Source organism: Tiliqua scincoides, chromosome 6 (genome assembly GCF_035046505.1).
Source record: "Tiliqua scincoides isolate rTilSci1 chromosome 6, rTilSci1.hap2, whole genome shotgun sequence".
Lineage (NCBI taxonomy): Eukaryota > Metazoa > Chordata > Lepidosauria > Squamata > Scincidae > Tiliqua > Tiliqua scincoides.
The window spans coordinates 20951790-20971415 of NC_089826.1; the positions used below are offsets into that span (position 1 = coordinate 20951790).

General features: G+C 46.3%; 2 protein-coding genes across 2 annotated transcripts in view; both read right to left on the reverse strand.

The window, feature by feature from the left end:
- The window catches only part of CENPE (centromere protein E), a 57093-nt gene extending 49651 nt beyond the window's left edge, over positions 1-7442 (reverse strand). The window contains exons 1-5 of the mRNA XM_066632243.1: positions 7387-7442; positions 6092-6186; positions 783-872; positions 584-702; positions 90-212 (exon numbers count right to left, since the gene is read on the reverse strand). Coding sequence (XP_066488340.1) covers positions 90-212; positions 584-702; positions 783-872; positions 6092-6186; positions 7387-7442 — 483 coding nt within the window. The remainder of the gene's footprint in view (positions 1-89; positions 213-583; positions 703-782; positions 873-6091; positions 6187-7386) is intronic.
- A 2961-nt stretch (positions 7443-10403) lies between these two features.
- Positions 10404-18808, reverse strand: LOC136655807 (radial spoke head protein 6 homolog A-like). Its single transcript, XM_066632459.1, has 6 exons — positions 18174-18808; positions 16322-16559; positions 14335-15093; positions 12230-12371; positions 11011-11128; positions 10404-10766 (listed from the first exon to the last, which is right to left on the reverse strand). The coding sequence occupies exons 1-6, from the start codon at positions 18806-18808 to the stop codon at positions 10535-10537; spliced, it is 2124 nt and encodes a 707-aa protein (XP_066488556.1). The 3' UTR covers positions 10404-10534.
- Between the last annotated feature and the right edge of the window lie 818 nt (positions 18809-19626).

Consider the following 19626-nt stretch of genomic DNA (forward strand, 5'->3'; position numbering starts at 1 on the left):
TAACCTGAGGAACATCTTGTCACAGGATGTTATGATGGCATTTGGCCCAAATGCCAAAGGGGATTGACCAGCAGCCTTGAGTTACTTACATTGATGTCTTCACGAACCACCAGGGGTTTCTTTTTCCGAATGTTACTGCACAGCAGGTCTTGTATGGTCTCATTGTGAATCTCCATATAAGATATACGGAGGAGAAACTCTCTGTCTGGAATCTAAAAGTTAAATGACCCGTGCATCAATAAGTCTGAAGACTAAGAGGTCATGTTAACATGATTTTTTTTTTCAAATGCAAAATCTTAATACTAATGCCATCTGTGTTTCTGACCTGACTTGTGATCCATACACTGGGCTCTACCCTCTTGCTACCAAGGAAATGTGCTTAAGTAAAATTATAACAGCCTCCTTTGCCCAAAAAATGGGAAAGTAGAGGAGGCACAATGTAGTAGAAGAGATCCTACCAGACTTTTCTCCAGATCAAGCCAGAAATTGTCTCAGCAGTTTCAATAATAACCTTACCTAGTTTTGCAAGATGCATCTGCTAACAATAAAATTGCCAACAATAAAATTTAGCAGAAAGACTTACTCTACATATAGTCATGAAGACATCATCAATTGCCATAGGCAAGATACCCGGACAATCCTTTGTTCCCAACATCGTATAAGTTTTGCCCGAAGCAGTCTGTCCATAAGCAAAAATAGTGCCTAAGGAAGAAGCCCAAAGGTTAGAAAGACCAATTCACACATATACTACAAGCATACAAGTGAACCAATATTTAACCTACCATTATATCCTTGAACAGCAGAGCTTATAATTGGAGCAGCCACCCGTTTGTAGACCGCTTCAGTACTGTCCATGGAATGAAACACTTGATCTTCAAGAGACAAAAAAAGAGTTAGCTTAGAAATCAACTTCTCCTACCAAGACTCAGCAGTTTGCCAACTCTGATACCACATCAATGAGTAGCCCAGCAAAGTCAGTTATTTTGATGAACTGTACAGTATGCCATTAATGAGCAGTTATTGTCTGCAAAAGCTACTTTCAGTTAAATGACTCGCTGTTAACTGAAATTAATTTGTACAACTTCAAGATGAACCAAAGATGCTATAGCAACCAAGACACCATATGAGCAAGGAGACAAAGTACAGGTCCAGCCTATTTATACATGGATTTTTTTATACATGGATTTGACTCAACAGGAATGGCCTCTGTAAATGAGCAGGAATGTGCTAATCCCTGGAGAAGGAAAAAAATGCATCCCTTTAAAATCTGTTTAAAAAACTCAACAGTCCTTTAACAACAGCCTCAATGAGAGAGGGGGGGAGCTGGCTGACAATCCAACAATCCTTCTCTTTCCAAGGGACCCCTCCCTTCACCCTGAAAGATACTTTGCATTTGTGAAGGGTCTGAGTGAAGCCTTTCTAAGCTCTTAGAGAGACTGATTGTTGGATTGTTGTCTTAATGACTATCTTAAGATCACAAAGGTCAGCAAGGCTTTTTTTTTTTAAATCACCTGAGCAAAGAAACTGTTTTTAAAATGGATTTGCTATAGTTTTTTTGCCATCCACATGTGCTTGGAACCCACACTAATAATGAGGCTCAACCTGTACCTCACTCTATGTAATTGATGTATGGAATGCACTTCTGTAGGCTGTTCATTTGGCTTCTTTTTGATATTCCATAAAGGTGGGCACTTTCAGGTTTTTTCTTTCAAAATAAGTTTTGAGAGATGGCCGTTATCATATAGGTTATCTCTGAATGTTGGGTCTGTGACCGTAAATAAAGAATGATGGTGATATAGGTTATCTGCCATTTGATTTGTTGACATATACCAGTGATTTTCAACCTTTTCATTTACAGCACACTAACAAGGCACTAAAATTGTCAAGGCATACCAGCAGTGCTTTGACAATTAACAAGGCACACCATGCCTTGAACTGGAGGGGTTCACACACCCCCAGTGACCCTACTAATAAATGACCCTCTTCTGAACTCCCGCAGCACACATTCAAACCATTCACAGCACACACATTAGTTGAAAACCGCCAACATACAGTCAGTTCTCATTATTCACTTGGATTAGGTTCCTGGGAAACCTAGTAGATACCGAATTAGAAGACACTGAATCATTGAGCCTATGGGGAAAATGGGGTGAGGTTCCAGGTGACCCTCTTCACCATACACTCTGAAATTTATGAACCTGAATCTTAACTTGAAGTCTATGGGGCTGGGTGATAGCGAGGGCTCATCAGCATCTCCAACATTTGATGTTTTCTCCTCCATGCTGGATATCACTTATTGAAAGATTATGGTGATTGATTTATCTCTGCTGGCTATGCTTCATTGAAAGTTGCTGGCCAACAATGAGGCCTCAGAGTTCAGCAATGGGGAGAGGGTTGCTTCACCTGTCATCTTCCTCTTCCTCCCTCTTGGCTCCTTCCCTTGGCTTGCCTCAGTTCCAACCCTCAGGTAGCCTTCCAGTGACTCCCCCATCACTGCCAGGGTTGTGAAGGTTCAGCTGGAGTCCCTGAGATGGTGCCCAAGATAGTGGGGCAAGTCTGGAAGCAGACACAAATGTGTCCAATAATTCTCCACAGGAGAATGCCCGCATCGATGTCCTTTTCATGTGGCACCAGTACAATATATATGGATAACAACGGAGTCACAAATAATGAGGTAGGTGGCAGCTGCCCCTCACAGATAAAGAGAGCTGACTGTAAATCGAATTTTAAAATGAAGCAAAATAAAATTAAGAGTATAGGTGCAACCTATTTATCCAGGGATTCATCCCCCCACGGGTGGGGGGAACTGAAAGTTGCACACACCTTTGCCTCCTTTGCCCTATGCTGGCCTCTCCCTCCTTTTCAAGGCAACCCAAAACAATGCAAAAAGGCTCAGCCTGGAAAAGGCAGGGAAATAGCCCTGGAGGAGGCTCCCCTTGCAAAGGAACAGTAAGACTCCTGGAGCCCCTGAGCCAGCAAAGAGGCTGAAGAGGGGAGGGGGGGAACCTCTGTAACCAGAACAGGTGCAGCAAGGTGGAATGCGCACGTTCATAAGAACGTAAGAACAGCCCCACTGGATCAGGCCATAGGCCCATCTAGTCCAGCTTCCTGTATCTCACAGCGGCCCACCAAATGCCCCAGGGAGCACACCAGATAACAAGAGACCTCATCCTGGTGCCCTCCCTTGCATCTGGCATTCTGACATAACCCATTTCTAAAATCAGAAGATTGCACATACACATCATGGCTTGTACCCCATAATGGATTTTTCCTCCAGAAACTTGTCCAATCCCCTTTTAAAGGCGTCTAGGCTAGACGCCAGTACCACATCCTGTGGCAAGGAGTTCCACAGACCGACCACACGCTGAGTAAATAAAAAAATTTTGTGTGTGTCCTAACCCGCCCAACACTCAATTTTAGTGGATGTCCCCTGGTTCTGGTATTATGTGAGAGTGTAGAGTATCTCCCTATCCACTCTGTCCATCCCCTGCATAATTTTATATGTCTCAATCATGTCCCCCCTCAGGCGTCTCTTTTCTAGGCTGAAGAGGCCCAAACGCCGTAGCCTTTCCTCATAAGGAAGGTGCCCCAGCCCCGTAATAATCTTAGTTGCTCTCTTTTGCACCTTTTCCATTTCCACTATGTCTTTTTTGAGATGTGGCGACCAGAACTGGACACAATACTCCAGGTGTGGCCTTACCATAGATTTGTACAACGGCATTATAATACTAGCCGTTTTGTTCTCAATACCCTTCCTAATGATCCCAAGCATAGAATTGGCCTTCTTCACTGCCGCCGCACATTGGGTCAACACTTTCATTGACCGCTCGCGATCGCTCTCTCTCTCTCTCTCTCTCTCTCACACACACACATAGGTTCTCTCTCGCACATGTGTACACATGGGATGGTGCAGGCTCTCCATGCTCCAGCCCACACGAACAGAACAGCCCAGCAAGCAAGTCTTCCCAGCAAGCCAAAGCATGAGATTTAGGCTACAATCTGATCCACACTTTCCTGGGAGTAAGCCCCATTGACTAGAATGGGATTTACTTTTGAGTAGGAAGACATAGGACTGGACTCTTAAAAGCTCAGCATCCCACCTGTGAAAGAAGGGGGGACAGCTGGCAATGGGGAGGTGAATGAGAACCCCTGCCTTAGTTTCCTTCCATCCCCAAGTGTCAGGCTGTAACGTATTTGCGTAACTCTATGCAATTTAGCACATGTTTTTTCCTAACCTTGGAGGGTCAGGGAACGGAACTCATGCATAAAAAGGCTCCACCTGCATTTGCTGAAGAGAACAGACTTTTCAAAAAATGGTCCATGAGCTTAGTTACTACCAAGTTGGACCACTGGCCCATCCAGCTTAGTATCATCTAGCTCAGGGGTGCCCAATATGTCGATCACGAGCTACCAGTCTATCTCGAGGTGAAATGAGTCGATCGCAGGCTTCTCTCCCGTCCACGCATCCCTAGGAGTGAGCCCCTGGCAGGCTTGTGAGCCCAGGGAGTGAGTCCAGAGAGCCCAGGGAGTGAGCCTAGGGAGTGAGCACCTGGCAGGCTCCTCCCTGGGAGAGGAGCTGCTGGCAGGCTTCTCTCCCGTCCACGCATCCCTGGGAGTGAGCCCCATTGACTCTACTGGGGCTGACTTACCTTTCCCCTGTTTTTGCACTGGTATGTATGGAGATCTGCGCGCCCCCCCCCCAACTTCCATCTGTTGGTTCTGTGTGCAAGGGGTTTTGCACTGGTTTTGCTGTGATGTCTATACAGAGATCTTCCCTCCCCCACACCTTTCCCCTGCTTTTGCACTGGTATGTATGGAGATCTGCCCCCCCCAACTTCCATCTGTTGGTTCTGTGTGCAAGGGGTTTTGCACTGGTCTTGCTGTGATGTCTATACAGAGATCCTCGTTCCCCCACACATTTCCCCTGCTTTTGCACTGGTATGTATGGAGATCTGCCCCCCCCCCCAACTTCCATCTGTTGGTTCTGTGTGCAAGGGGTTTTGCTGCACTGGTCTTGCTGTGGTCTATACAGAGATCTTCCCTCCCCCACACCTTTCCCCTGCTTTTGCACTGGTATGTATGGAGATCTGCCCCCCCCCCAACTTCCATCTGTTGGTTCTGTGTGCAAGGGGTTTTGCACTGGTCTTGCTGTGATGTCTATACAGAGATCTTCCCTCCCCCACACCTTTCCCCTGTTTTTGCACTGGTCTGTATAGAGATCCGCTCCCCCCCCCACTTGTATTGGAATCAAGGAAGATCTGGTGAGGAGGTAGATGTGGTGTCAGCAGTGGCCCCTTTAAGGGTAAGGCCTGGGCATCCAGCAGAGTGTGCGGCACAGCTGCAGCCACTTGAAGGCAATAGGGCCCTCAGGGATATAAGAGCACCTGAGGCAGGAAGGGCTCCACTTATTTATGTGGGTCAGCCTTTTCCTACATGAAGATCATTAAGTCCAAGTACCCTTCCACCATGACTGATGAACATTTGGAAGTGTGCTTGAGGCTGGCTGTCAGCAGCTACTGTCCGACTGTGCATCCTTGGCTGATTCATTTCAGTGCAAGTCATCAAAGTAAACTCAAGTAATTACAAAAAATGTTTATAGTTAATTATGTTGTGCAATATTGGCTCATGCAGTTATGCACGGTACACCAACATACATTGTACACATAAATGTTATATGTTATGATGGCACGAACATTGTAAAAAAACTCTGGTAGATCTCCTGGCCTTGCTGGGTTTCAAAGTAGCTCTCGAGCCAAAAAAGTGTGAGCACCCTTCATCTAGCTCAAATGGCAGCAGCTCTCTGGGTTTCATGTAGATGTCCTTTCCAGTCCTACCTGGAAATGCCAGCAACTGAACCTAGAACCTTCGGCATGTAAAGGAAGTACTATGTCATGAGCTATAGCTCCATTCCCATCTACTCTAACTGGAAGCAGCTTTCTAAGTTTTCAAACAGAGGTCTGACAGAGCCCTGGAATTTGGAATCCTTTAAAAGGCAAAGCATAATAAGCTTGAGAACTGGGTGTTTTGTTATAGAAGGACTGTTACAGAAAGTCACTCAAGACACATCTGAGTGTACACATCATGAGCTTACCAAAAGTAAAGGACTTGGTCCCGTCCACTTGAGATATGGTACAGTCTTCACTTTTCCAGGAAACTGTCCCTTTATCATCCAGGTCTGCATTCTCTCTTAAGAAACAAAACAAGTAACAATGCCATTATCATTTCAGGAGTACAGGCAACAAATGATATCCATGGATTTGTTTATCCACATAGCTCTGCACCTCATTACTTTGTTACAGTTGCGCAGACTAGAATGGAGAATGAATGTTAACTATCTGCATCCTGTTAATGTTCATGCTTCTTCCTAGCCTGCTTGCCTGTGTTAATGCAAGAGCCTTACCGTCATTGTAAGAGGCTGCAAGCCTGCTTGTTGGAGCAAGAGACACCTTACACAATGTGACAAACATAAACAAAGTAATGAGGTGTTCAAATAGGTTCAGCCTTATCTGCAGGGAGGCCTGGAATGTGTCCGCCACTGCTGCTGGGTGGGGGTACCTGTACAGATCAGCGTTGTGTACTAAAAACACACTTGGCCCCACAGTTTCCACAGTGTTGGATTACCCAGCTGGCAGCAGGGGTCAGCCAGGCTGGGCATCGCTGAGGGCCTGCCAGAGGACCAGACCAGCCCCACCCAGGCCAGGATTCCTCTGTGCTGGTGCCCACTGCACAGGAGGGAGTGCCAAGCCTTACCCAGGGCCTGAGGCAGCCACAAACAGGTTCCCCAAGCGCAGGAGCCCCCCTTCCCCCTGCGATGTTGCACTGATCGCTCCCCTCTTTTACTGCGCAGTCAGCCACCTGGACACCCCCCTGCGCTGAACAGCCAGCGCTGCCAGCCGGCCCTTCTTCTTCAGCAGCAGCGCTGCAGCCCTCGTTCTGCGGGGCTGAGACTGCCTGCGAGAGGCAGCAGGAGCCCCAAGGCGGCGCCTGTGCAAGGACGCAGGCAGGGGGCGAACGTGCGCGGGCTCCGTCCTCCAGGGCGGCGGGCACGTCGGAGGGCCTCCTGCCTTACAACGGCCCCAGGCGCCTCGGGAGCGCCCACACCAGCCCCGTCGCGCTTCCCTCGCCTCTGGCGCCCAGGCAGGCAGGCAGGCAGGCAGGCAGGCGTCCTCCAGTACCCGGAGCCCGCGAAGCCGGTCCCCTCAAAGGCATTTCGGCCACAGGCGCCACCGCGCCCGCGCCGGGCGAAGAAACCCTTTCCCGGGTCTCTCCCAACTCGCAGTCTCGGCGGCACCCCGCGACTGGGCCTGGTGCTGCGAGGGAAAGGACGCCCGCGCCCCCCGCCTCTCCCGCAGGCCCGGCCCCGCTTCCCGCACCCAGAAAAGCCACCTGGCGAGGAGGGGCCGCACGCGCACGCAGACCGTCACCGCGCTCTCCTCCGCCATCGCCTCCAGTTTGAATGGCCGCCGCGCCGCGCCGCGCTTCTTATTGGCCACCCCAATGGACTGAACCACTCTGCGCGGGGCGGGGGTGGGGCCGGGGCCGGAGGAGGCTCCTCCTTCCCCTCCAGTGTCAGAAGCCCTCCCGGAGGCGTAGCCGGAGGGGGGCGGGGCGCTCAGTCCAGCGGCCCCTCCCTGCGGAGCCATTCCCGGCGGGGGGAGCAAAACGAAGCCGTTTTGCTCCCCCCTCCGGCTACGCCACTGGGCGCTCTTTCCCGGAATTTTCCTCAGAAGCCTGGAAGCTGGTGTGGCCTTTTCTCCCCCCCCCCGTTTTGCTCAGCGCCTGCTGAGCCCAGAAGGCCCCACAGGTCGGGAGACGTTCCTGCTGGTGCAGCCCTCGCACCTGGCGTTCTGCTTCCAAAACCAGGAGGCTGCACATGCTCACGGCCAGGAATCTGCGGTGGACTTTTCCTCCAGAAATCCGTCCAATCCCCTTTTAAAGAGGGAGGCCAACACCAGATGTTGGTGTTGCCAGGTGCCAACACCACTTCCTGTGGCAAGGAGTTCCACAGTCTGCTTACAGGCTGGGTAAAGAAATCTTTTCTTCTGCCTGTCCTAACTCCCCCAACACACAATTTTAGTGGTTGTCTCCTAGTTCTGGTGTTGTGTGAGAGGGAAAAGAGCATCTCTCTCCGCTCTGTCCATCCCCTGCATGATTTTGTATGTGTTGATGTGTTGAATGTGATGACATTGCAGTACATTCACTGTTCCTAGTAAGGCGGCCTTTTGTAATTAACTGATGGTACTTGTGCTCATCCCGATAGTGTTCAAGTGCTTTTCCAGATGTTTCAGGATAGCACCCAAGGCTTCTATGACAATTGGTATTAACGCTTGCTTTCTTGTGCCACAGTCTTTCAATTGCTATTTGCAGGTCTTTAAACTTGGTGATTTTCTCCAGTTTTACCATCTATTCTACTGTCGTCAGGTATTGTAATGTCTACTATCCAGACTTTCTTTTCCTTAACAATAATAGTTATGTCTGGTGTGTTGTGTTGCAAATGCTTGTCAGTTTGTATTCTAAAATCCCAGAGTACTTTAACTCCTTCATTCTCTACTACTTTTTCAATTTTGTGATTCTACCAGTTGTTACTTGCAGGCAGTTTATACTTTTTTACACATGTTGTAATGAATTGTTGTCCCAATGTTGTTGTGCCTATCTTTATAGTCAGTCTGCATGATCTTGCAGCAGCTGACCAGGTGGTCCACCGTTTCATCAGCATGTTACATAGATGTTACATGTTCATCAGCATATTACATAGGCAACATTTGCTGTCCGTAGAGGTTTTCTCAGTTTTGACTCTATGTATCAGCCATTTTCAACCACTATACCATGGCACACTGATGTGCAGTGAATGGTCTACAGGTGTGCCATGGGAGTTTGGGGGAAGGTCATTAGTAGTGCCATCGGAGGATGTGGGCCCCCCACCAACAGCATGGTGTACCTTGTTAATTATCAAAAAACCGATAGTGTGCCTTGACAATTTTAGTACCTTGTCAGCGAAAAAGTTTGAAAATCACTGCTATACACATTTGTTCGTAGTGCATGGTCTCAGGCAGCCAAAATTAATCCCTCTTTCAGTCTTCCTGTTTTTAGCCAGTGTCAGGTTTTGTTGTTGTCAGCATTTCCTGCAGTGTCTTTTTCCTTTTAGCCATGGAGCACTTTGCCTTGCCATTTTTCTTTCGTGATCTTCATTTGATCTTTTTTATAAGCCAATTTTGTTGTATCACCATCCCCAATATTTAGCATGTTTTTTTGATAAACCAACTTCAATGCATCTTCTTCACTATGCATGCCTTTTTCTCTTCTTTTACAATTTGGTGCACTAGAAACGTCCCACATCCTCCTGTGCTTCTGGGTAAATAGTCTATCAATGTACTGCATGGATGTAGGGCAACATTCATTGACATTATCTTCCTGGTCTTCCTGTCTAGCACTTCTAATTCAGACTGGGTCCAGTCTATTATGCCAGCTGTGTATCTTATGACTTGAATTGCCCATATGTTGATTGCTGTCATGGTGTTTCCTGCACTGAGTTTGAATTTTAAGAACTTTTCAGCTTTGGAGGACTGTTTGGGAGAAATAAATTAAAATGTAACTGTATTGCCCCCCCCCCCCCAAAACGGGGCTTACAGCAGCTGGGCAAGGCACAAAGATTGTGGTTTATGGCTTCTTAAAACCGAAGCCATATAGTTGCTTTAAAGCAGGGGTGTCCACACTTTTTGGCAGTGTCGGTCCCTGGAAAAAAGAATTAATTTACATTTCAAATTTACATAAATGAATAAATTAGTGATGAAACTTATATGAATGAATGAAGGTCTCACAATAGCTTAAGACCTATAAAAGGCCTTGCACAAAGCAAGGCTGGCCTTTCCTTTGCTGTCGCTGCTGCTTCACTGATGTGAAACAGCAAGCAGCGGAGGGAGCCCTTGGCCCGCAGCTCACACGAGAGAGTGAGCAGTTGGCCCTATGCTGAGAGCAGTCCATCGAACCAGCGTGGGCTCCAGCAAGTCTCTGGTGGACCTGTAGCTCACTGGAGACTGGGGGTTCCCCCACAGGCCAACTGGAGGTCCCTGAGGGCTGCAAATGGTCCCCGGGCTGGGGTTTGTGCACCCCTGCTTTAAAGCAAAGGAAAAAAATTGGGAGATCTCATCTCTTATAGGGTGCCTAAACTGATGCTAGAAAATTGCTTGCCGTTTCTGCATACAGAATTTCTGTTTCACTGCTTAACTGTTCTATTATAAGGTAGAAGGATTATGACAGCCCTAGCCTTGTCTTATCAGGTATGGTCTTGGAGACCTGATATTCATTAGCCTGCATTCTCTTTGCTCAGACTAAAGGCCTAATAGTACTTGCCAATTACATTAATTAAGCCCTTCAGAAAAAAAAAAGTGTATCAGCTCAGAAAATATCAGAAAAACATTTATTTGCTATGAAACCAATATTTATATAATTATTCCTATGGTAAGCTTACTCTAATGTATTAGGAGAAAAGTGTATACATTTTCAGAAAAATCCAAAAAATCTAGCTCTAAAGAGCTTAATCATCCTCATCTTCATCCTCATCTTCTTCCTCTTCTTCCATTTCTTCAGCTGCCAAAGCCTCCTCTTGGGCAGCTTTGAGTGCAAGCTCTTCTTCCACAGTTGGATCAGTTGTTTCTGTGACTTCTGGTCCACTAAGATACTCATTCTGCACAGGTGGTGGCAGTTGGGGGCTGAAATTATCTGGACTGTATTTGTGACCCCAACCAATATAGATATTATCAAATCTCCTAAAGGACAAAGTGAAAAGTAATAATTATCAGTTGTTTTTTCAAGATGGCTTGTTTTTTCATATGGCTGGTTTTTTCATATGGTTTTTTCATATGGCTGTCTCTATATGCTATAGCCAATGCATGCTTACTACCAAATAAAACTTTTCCCTCTTGCCCTCCAAAACATTTTACAATAATAATGAGTGAAAAATTATGAAATTATCCTGCATATCAAGAAAACAAAACACTGTCTCCTACTTACTTGCCAATAGCAAAAGCATTTGCTCCAAGCCACAAGTTGGCATAAAGAACTGCAAGGGCATATTGAGGAATCAGACTTGTTGATGCCTCTGCTGTCCATGGAGGGGTGGTCTGAATGTCTGTTAAATGAAATATATATTTCTTAAATAAATTGATTCTTGGTTATCTAGGAATTCTTTGGTTAAAAAATGTAAAACAATGTACCTATAGGCCCAATCTATAGGATGTTTAATCACTAGGTTAAACAGTGGTGGGAGAAAACAGTGATAACAAAATAAAAACACATAACATTGCTTTCAGCACTTCTCATTTTTATAAAAAAACAAAAACCCTAAAATTAGCAAAAAAAACAACACCTCGTTTTATTTGGCATTTATTTATTCTTTAATGGAGATACATGGGTAAGAACTGTGGCCATCAGCTGATACTATGCCACCTATATCACCTACACAGTACAGTCTTAAAGTGATTAGAATTATAATGTAAATTTTGAATAAAAACACATAACACTTTTGATAAACACCAAAATTCATGAAAAAATAAAACCATTTTCACCCACCTCTGTTAATCAACACCATTTGCTCTTGCATGGTTTTTGTTGTTGCTGATTTTAAATAGGAGCTCGATGGGGCGGTGGTGATCACGACTGTGGAGAGGCAACCCTTAATCTTTTCTACCTGCTACAGTCTTGATCTGGATCAGAGCTACATGTAACTGTTATTTTTGGGTGAAATAGTTGAGGGGCTCTAATCCAGATTGGAACAGCAGTGGAGTTCAGTTGCATTAAGTTTTACTGATTAGAGGGTTGGACTAGATTACATCTGAAGTTCCTTCAAACACGAACATTCAGTGATTCTCTAGTAATATGGCATTTGCTTTTTAACAATATTAAAACAATAAAGCTAAGATTCCAAGAATGAGAAAAATATTAATTTGAAACTGCTCTGAAGGCTTTCCACAAAATGGAGTAAGGATTAATGAATGTGGATTAAACAGCAGAACTTCAGCCTAGAACTATGAGAGCTGAAAAAGGTTCTTATCTGTTCCATTAGGAGCTTACTCTAATACTTAAAATCAACATGGCAAATTTGTTTACCTTAGCAAAGTGATATAATTGATTTATATCTAAATCCATCAACCATCACCTGCTTTCTCTTAACCCAAAATTTCATGTTTGTAATAATTTCAAAATAATAAAGAATAAACTATGAGACTTCTACCAGCATCTTCAGAGAGTGGCGTAAGAAGTGGGGGTCCTACTTCTTGCTGCATCTCTTCTTGATCTTCTGGTTTCTCTTCTTCCTCGTCTTCCTCCTCTTCTTCTTCTGACTTTTGAAGAGGATTAATCCAGCTACAGCGTCCCTGCAAACAAGGGACGAAGGGTTACAATGCACTGTGGGAACTCAGAGCCCAATCCTGTGGTCGACAGCACGGAGCCGTGCCGCTGACTACAGTCGCAAACAGTTGTAAGGCACGTCATAAGGCACGACCACAATCGCAAACAGTCGTAAGGCACATTTGCGGGGCTCATCACCGGGTTGCCGCCGGTGCTAGCCCAGCACCAGGTTCCACGGGGGTCGCCCAGCTTCCACAGCTCAGTGGTCTCCCGGACCACAGAGCAGTGGAATGGGAGGCGGGGGCATGGACAGGGTGGGAAGGTGGCGTTCCGGGGAGGGGGAGGCCGGCAGGGGCAAAGAGAGGGCAGGGAGGAGGCATGCCGGGGGACGGGACGGGCGGGAGGAGGATCCACGGAGCTGTGCTCTGCAGGATCCAGGGCACTCGTGGAGGGCTGCGTGCCCTACACGAGCGCCTATTCCTTACCACCATTGCGGGGCTTACCATTTTGGGGCTACTTACCTTACTTGGAGGAAGGGAACGAACGTCCCCTTCTCCCAAGAAGCCTCCTGCGGTAGCGCGGGAGGTGCAGGATTCGGCGGCAGCCCTTCTTGGTGCCGCTGAGCCTGGGCGGGATGGGCTGCCCGTTGCCTGGTTGGGCAATATTTCTTAGCTAATATGAAACCATGATAGAAGAGAATCTTAAAGAAGAGAAGGGACAAGGAAAATTAGAGAGCAATTTATATATTGCAGAACTCCCAAAATGCTGTGAGTGAACTTCTGGCATTTAAAATGGTGTCTTCATCCCTGTGCTGCTCAGCTCTTTCATGTTTAACACTCTTCTGCGTATAATTTTAGGCCTGATGAATAATGTAAAGACTACAATTCTTCAAGGACAGAATGTCCTTTAGCCAATAGAATGCACTGTTGGGTCCTTAAATGGATCTTCCTGCAGCAGAATTCTGGTAATATTTATGTTCCCTGTTCCACTGGTCTGAGGTACAGCATAGTTACTTATTTTATAAAAGCTACTAACACTTTTATATTGGATAAAATCAGATTCTAGAGTCTTGATCAACAGCAAAGTAGTATTATACAACGTAATTATTATGATGATTATTTTTTATGCTTTGCAAGGATCTTATACTGGGGTTGCACAATCTCTAGGGAGGCTGAGCTCTCACTGCTGCTGCTGTAGTCTCTCCCTGTATATAGTAACAGGCATGTCCTGCATCTTGTCTGAGGAGCAGGACATAGATATACCCCTCATAAAGCACTGGAGTCTCTGCTTCTTCTATTAGTTCTTTCATGTGACTTTTACATGACTTTTACATTAGACTTTCATGTAAAAGTCTCTGTACATTGCTCTGCTTCAGCTGGGAGAAAACGACTATTGGATGCCTAAGGTAAGACATAGGTCACCTGAGATGTAGCCATGACATGACAGAAATGCACGCGGACATGGAGGATGGAAGGCTACACTGTCTTAAATGACAGGTTGCTCTACAACCTGTTCTGCTTGCATCATAGAGTACAGGATTGCAGTTCAAGCAAACTTTTTTTTGCTCTGTTTTGCTTATGTAGCTAACAAAACACTGCTACTACAAAGGAGGCAAAAGATATTAACCTCACCAATTTTGACTGTTCCTCTCAACCAGAGAGAACATTTCACAGGAGAAAAGTTTTCGACCTACTGGGGAAAAAAATAAAGCTGAAACAGAGGGAAAGTACAGCTTTGGACAAACAAGTAACACATGTAAATACTGTCATTGGAATGACTTAGGGGCCCAATCTTATCCAATTTTCCCGTGCCAGTGAGGCTGTGCCAATGGGGCATGCATTGCACCTTGTGGTGGGGCAGCAGTCACTGAGGCCCCATTAAGGTATGGGAAAATTTGTTCCCTTACCTTGGGGCTGCATTGCGGCTGCACCGGTGCTGAAAAATTGGTTAGAATTGGGCCCTGAGATTATCCTTAACTGCTAGACTTACCTGCATTAGAATATTCTGTACATGGTGCACCCAGTTGGCTAAAGAATCCACCAACTCTACCACAGAGATTGGTTCAAAGTCAGGATTTTCTTCATAACTGTCTCTTCCAGCTCCTCCCTCTTCCTCTTCGTCTCCTTCTTCTTCTCCAAACTGATAAAATCCCAGTGGACTGATCTGAGTTCCTGCTGAAATTCGAGCAATCTGAGCCCGCAGGTAATTGGACTCATTGCCTGGAAAAGGTGGGTAACTCACAATGGGTGCATCTAGTCTTCCAGTGAAGAACTTCTTGATTTTCCTGGCATTCACTATCTGTGCAGGGGTCACTTGGGGTAACTTCACCCATGGTTTGCCTGCTTCGTTGCAAACAAAATAAGTGAATTTATTAGCGCCGGTCCTATTTTCTTCTTTTGGTATGACTGGTGGTGGCTTGTAGTTGGGCTTTGGGGGCTCATCTTTCTCTTCTTCTTCATCATCTTCCTCTTCTTTAAACTCACTTCCTTCCTTTAATCCCTCCTCAACCACTTCTTCTTCCTCTGCCTCTTCCTCCTCCTCTCCCTCACGGAACTCAACTTCAGCAACAATATAGTTTGCCTCAATCCCAAGAATTTTGCCCCAGAAGCGACAGGTTTGGATTGGATGTGTGGTAACCAGTTGTTTAAGGGCAAGGAATACGTGGTAGTATTCTTCCAAGCTCAAACCAATTCCAGCCTGTTCAAAATAGTAGGCTGTTTCCATTACATTGGGTAAAGGAGTTTCTGGCTGGAGGGAAAACATGCCTGAATTAGAAAAGTATAATTATATTACATATTGTAAATCTTTGGGATTCATTCACAAAGGCTGAAAATGATGCTGAAATAATTTATTCACCAATATCATTATGAAGTTATTTAGCAATATAATATGCCCAGCACACTTCAGTGTATTCCTTTCCTTGGGTGCAAACATGACTACTACTATTTTATTTAAGAGATTTCTATCCTGCATTTATCTCTGTTTAAGGACATGCTCAAGGCTGCATTACAATTAAAAGATAAAATTCATTAGAAACAAAATTAGAAATCACAGAATAAATAATCACAACTGCAAACAGAAATAGTGAAGGCAACAAAAATCCAAACAACAGACTCCAGTAAACCATAAAGAGAAACTCAAATGGAACAAAAAGATATTTAGCCAGTGCTGTACTTGAAACAGTGAAGGTGCTGACTTTACCTCCTGAAGGAGGGAGTTCAAGAGTACCAGCATGGAGGAGGCCCTTACCCATATCACTGTCAGAGGTACTGCCATTGGTGGATCATATAGGAGAGCCCTGTCAGATTATCTTAGGGAAAGGGCAGTTTCATGAAGAGGGTAGATAGTCCTTCGGATGCTCTGGCCCCCAAGTTATTTATGACCTGAAAGATTGACAAGCCAATCCTATCCCTGGCAGGTGCCAAAACAGCTATTGCTGCATCCAGCAGCACTGCTGGTGCTGTCAGAGGTCTCCTTGGGGGAAGGGAACTGTCATCCCCTTTCCCTCAGGGAAAGCCCAAGCCCCCCTAATGGGGCTTCTCAAGTCTGCACTGACTATTTTGCCAGCGCAGACTTGAGAGCTCCTGTATTGGGCTCTACTGTTCCCACACTGGAACATCTCCCCCCTGCCCCCACAGCCCTTACCACTGCCTATGGGGAGCTTTCCTTGCTCCAGGTGGCAAGCTTTTTTTGTCTATAAGAGGGAGTAAAAAGAATAATAATAATTAACTGACTGGACCCCCTTCTCTTATAAAAGCCTCTCTCCCTCCTACTATATTACTTCTCATTGTCTGCCAGTCTAATAACGGTGGCGCCCCATCTCCTCCCTTCTATCTTCTATCAAAGAGGCACATCATACCAACAACTACAATCACTCAAAACTACAGGAAAAGAGTAGAGTTTGGGAGGAATTTGGGAGAGTTTGGGAGACCTGCCAATGCATTTTCCAGCATACATGTGCTGCAGAGTGACGTACCATTTCCTCTTCAAGTTCTTGATCTGTTCCTTCTCCTCCACCACCCTTCTGGAACAAAGTCTTATACATTTCAGCCATCTCAAACGTTGGATGTTTCTCATATTCATCTCGAAGGGTATCTAGTTTTTTTTGAAACCGAGCACACTTAACATCCTTGCTGATGTTCTCAATTATATCGGCTGGGTTTTCAGGCCGCTCGTCCAGGATTTTGGTCAACATTTCTGCAAGATGGTCGTATCTGTGCAATTAAGGAAAGAGAGCCCACTCCCAAAGGGAAACGTATTATTGGCTTCCTGCAGAAAATTGTCAACAGAATTGGTTTCTCAGAATTACTCAGTTTTTGGGTAATGAATGTACAGTGGAATCTCAAGAGTAGTGATGTTTCCAAGTGAGTGATTCTCTCAAGGAAACACCGCCATTGCAGAAAAACCATAAACAAATACACAGGATTGTATTTGTATTTGAGGGCAAAAAATACACAGAATTGGGCTGCTAGGAAAATGAGACTTCTCACCCAAGAGTGCCTCCACTGTAACAATATGCTTATCCCAGGCACCTATTGGATGGTGGCAATGACATAACCACTGATACAAATTTCCCTCCCATTTCCTTGTTCTTTCTATTCCAGACTTGGTTGCATATCAATTATTCCTGAGTTTTTTAAAAAATTGGGTGCTCCATGTTGTGAATGTGAAGAAGGCTCTGCCACTGTGTGGCACTGTTATTATACTGTTATTAAAATAACACTGTTATTTTTTCCTGTTCTTCATAATACTGCATTCCCACTATCAAGGAGACTTGAAGCACACAGCCTACAATTTTTTTTTATGTTGTGTATGGGAATCCCACCTGCTTCCCAGCATTATCCTCCTTGCAACAAGATGGCTCTATCTGCCCCCTTTGGAAAAGCTAGGAACCTAAATGGTATCACCAACTACTAGGGACCAGAGGACTCTAGATCATCGGTTACCAAACTTTTTAGAACCAGGACCCATTTTTTCAAATGAGACTCTATCGGGAGTTTACCAGTCTTTTAAAAAGATTTATTTTTTTAAAGCCAGGTTTGCCAGTCTTTAAAAAGGGATATTTAGAAAAAAAATAATGTTTTGTTTATATATAAGTAATAATAACCAGAAAAAGACCCTCAAACATTTATCTCTCTGCATTTACACATACATGCAAACTGCAGGAGGCCAGCTCCTTGCAGGGCAGTTAGTGTCTATCTTGCAAACTGCAGGAGCTGAGCTCTTTGCAGGGTAACTAGCAGCTACAGTATCTAATATTTGAATGATCTCAGGGCTTGAGGCAATTAGTTATTTGATCTTTCCATCATCCATTGGTGACCTACCAAAAATCAGGTCCTGACCCACAGTTTGGGAACCACTGCTATACAGATCAATAGAAAGGGCTGTTTCTGTGGACTGCCCTCACCTTTACCATAAGCCAGCCCTTCAGTCCACTTGCAGCACCATCTGCTTCCTCTCTCTCTGGAAAGGTCTGAAACTGGGACTGCATCACCAACTGCAAGGGACTAGAAGAGACTGCACCTGGTCCACTAAAATATTATATTGTAAGTTTGTCTGGATTTTAACTGGGTGGGAGCCAATCCTAGCTAAAAAAAATACGTAGTATGGATATAAACCATTAAAAAGATATTATTGTGTTCCAACTCCTACAGGGGCCATTCCCAAAAGGCTGAACACTGTAAGTGCACACTTTGATTATTACATCAAACAGAAAGAAGCAGAGTCCTCATCCTACATTATGCATCTCATTTTGGCAGAGTCCCTACTTCCATTCCCATCTTTCTCCTCCTCCCACAATATAGTGTTTTTTTAATACCCCAACTCACAAGCTTACGCCAGATTTGACACTTGTTTTCAGCAGGTAGGCTTTTGCATTCTTGATTGCCAGCTCTCTGGCTCCTGGGTCTGGTATCTGATCTTCGTATAAGTTGGTCCCCTGATGATAGAGGCCATATCCGGGTTCATGAGTCTGGTAAGGGCCATGTCCTTGTTCGTATTGCTGACTCTGGATGCTTTTCACTGTTCCAGCCATGGAAGCACTTCTTGGGACCTGCACCTGTTCCCTTGACTGACTGACCCCTCCATCAGGGTCTTGAAAGTTTGCCCGGGCCCCGGTGGATTGCCAAGAAGGATGGCTCCGTGGGTCCTGGGGCTGTGGGGGGCCGGCCCTCCCTTGGAAAAGGGTGCCCTGGGCCTGTGGAGGTTGATAAATGGCACCTCTGGGCTCTTGCTGTGGTGGTGGGTAGGTGCTGTCCCGGAGTGGCTGAGAGGGGATACGGGCAGGCTGCTGCTCTTGGGAGGGACGCCGGTCCTGCAGATCAGGAGCTTGGCCTCCCCCAGGTTCAGCCTGGCCTGGAGCTGGTGCTGCTCCTGGATCCTGCCCAGTGGGGGGCCCCTGACTGGGGTGCTCTGGGTTCTCCCCAGTCTCGGGGGCAGGGGGCTCTCCTGGTGGCTCTGCCATGGGGCTAGAGTGGGTGAGGGAGCCTGGACGCTTTGCCTTGCCTAGCCTAGCCTGTTACTGCAGCAACGGTTCTCACCAGCTGCAAGGGCGTTGCTAAGATCAACCTGACACCGTTGCTAGGGAGGCCGGATTGGCTGGTGGCTCGCGGGCTCTGCCCAGGCAAGCAGGAGCCGCGGAGAGTGAAAGCGCAGCTGGCGAGGGAGGGCGCCTCTCCTCCGCTTCTTTTCTACGAGGAGGCCGCCCCTTCCACCCCCTCCGGAAGCTGCACAGCGCTTTCTCCCAGACCTTTTCCCTCCTGCTGCTCCAGAGTCGAGTCAACCCCTCCAGGGCTTATCAGAAGCAAGAAATCAGGCAGTAGGTACCGAGAAAAACAGCAGCACTATCCAGGGCGCCACCTCCAGGACCCTTCCTCCGGAGCAAGGACTGTTCGAGCCCAGTCCTAGGCACGTCTACTCAGAAGCTAGTCAATGAGACTTACTCCTGGGTAAGTGTGCTTAGGATTGCAGCCTTCCTGTCCAAGCCTATCATGTCTACTCAAAGGAAGTGCCACTGTGTTCAGTGGGATTTACTCCCAGGTCAGTGTGCATAGGATGGCAGCCTTCCTCCGCCAGAAGAGAGTCCCTTGCTCGGGAGGAAGGGAAAGTGGCGATGCCACCCGAAGACTCCCTCCTCCCCCTTTCAGAGCACGTTGTTCAGCAGGCAGGAAGGATACAGCCGGCGTGCAGCCTGATCGCTTTGCTCAAAGGTAAGGCTGGCTCCCTGTGGCGTAGCCAGAAGGGGTGCAAAGCGCTAAGTTCCGCAGGGAGCTCCGCCACAGC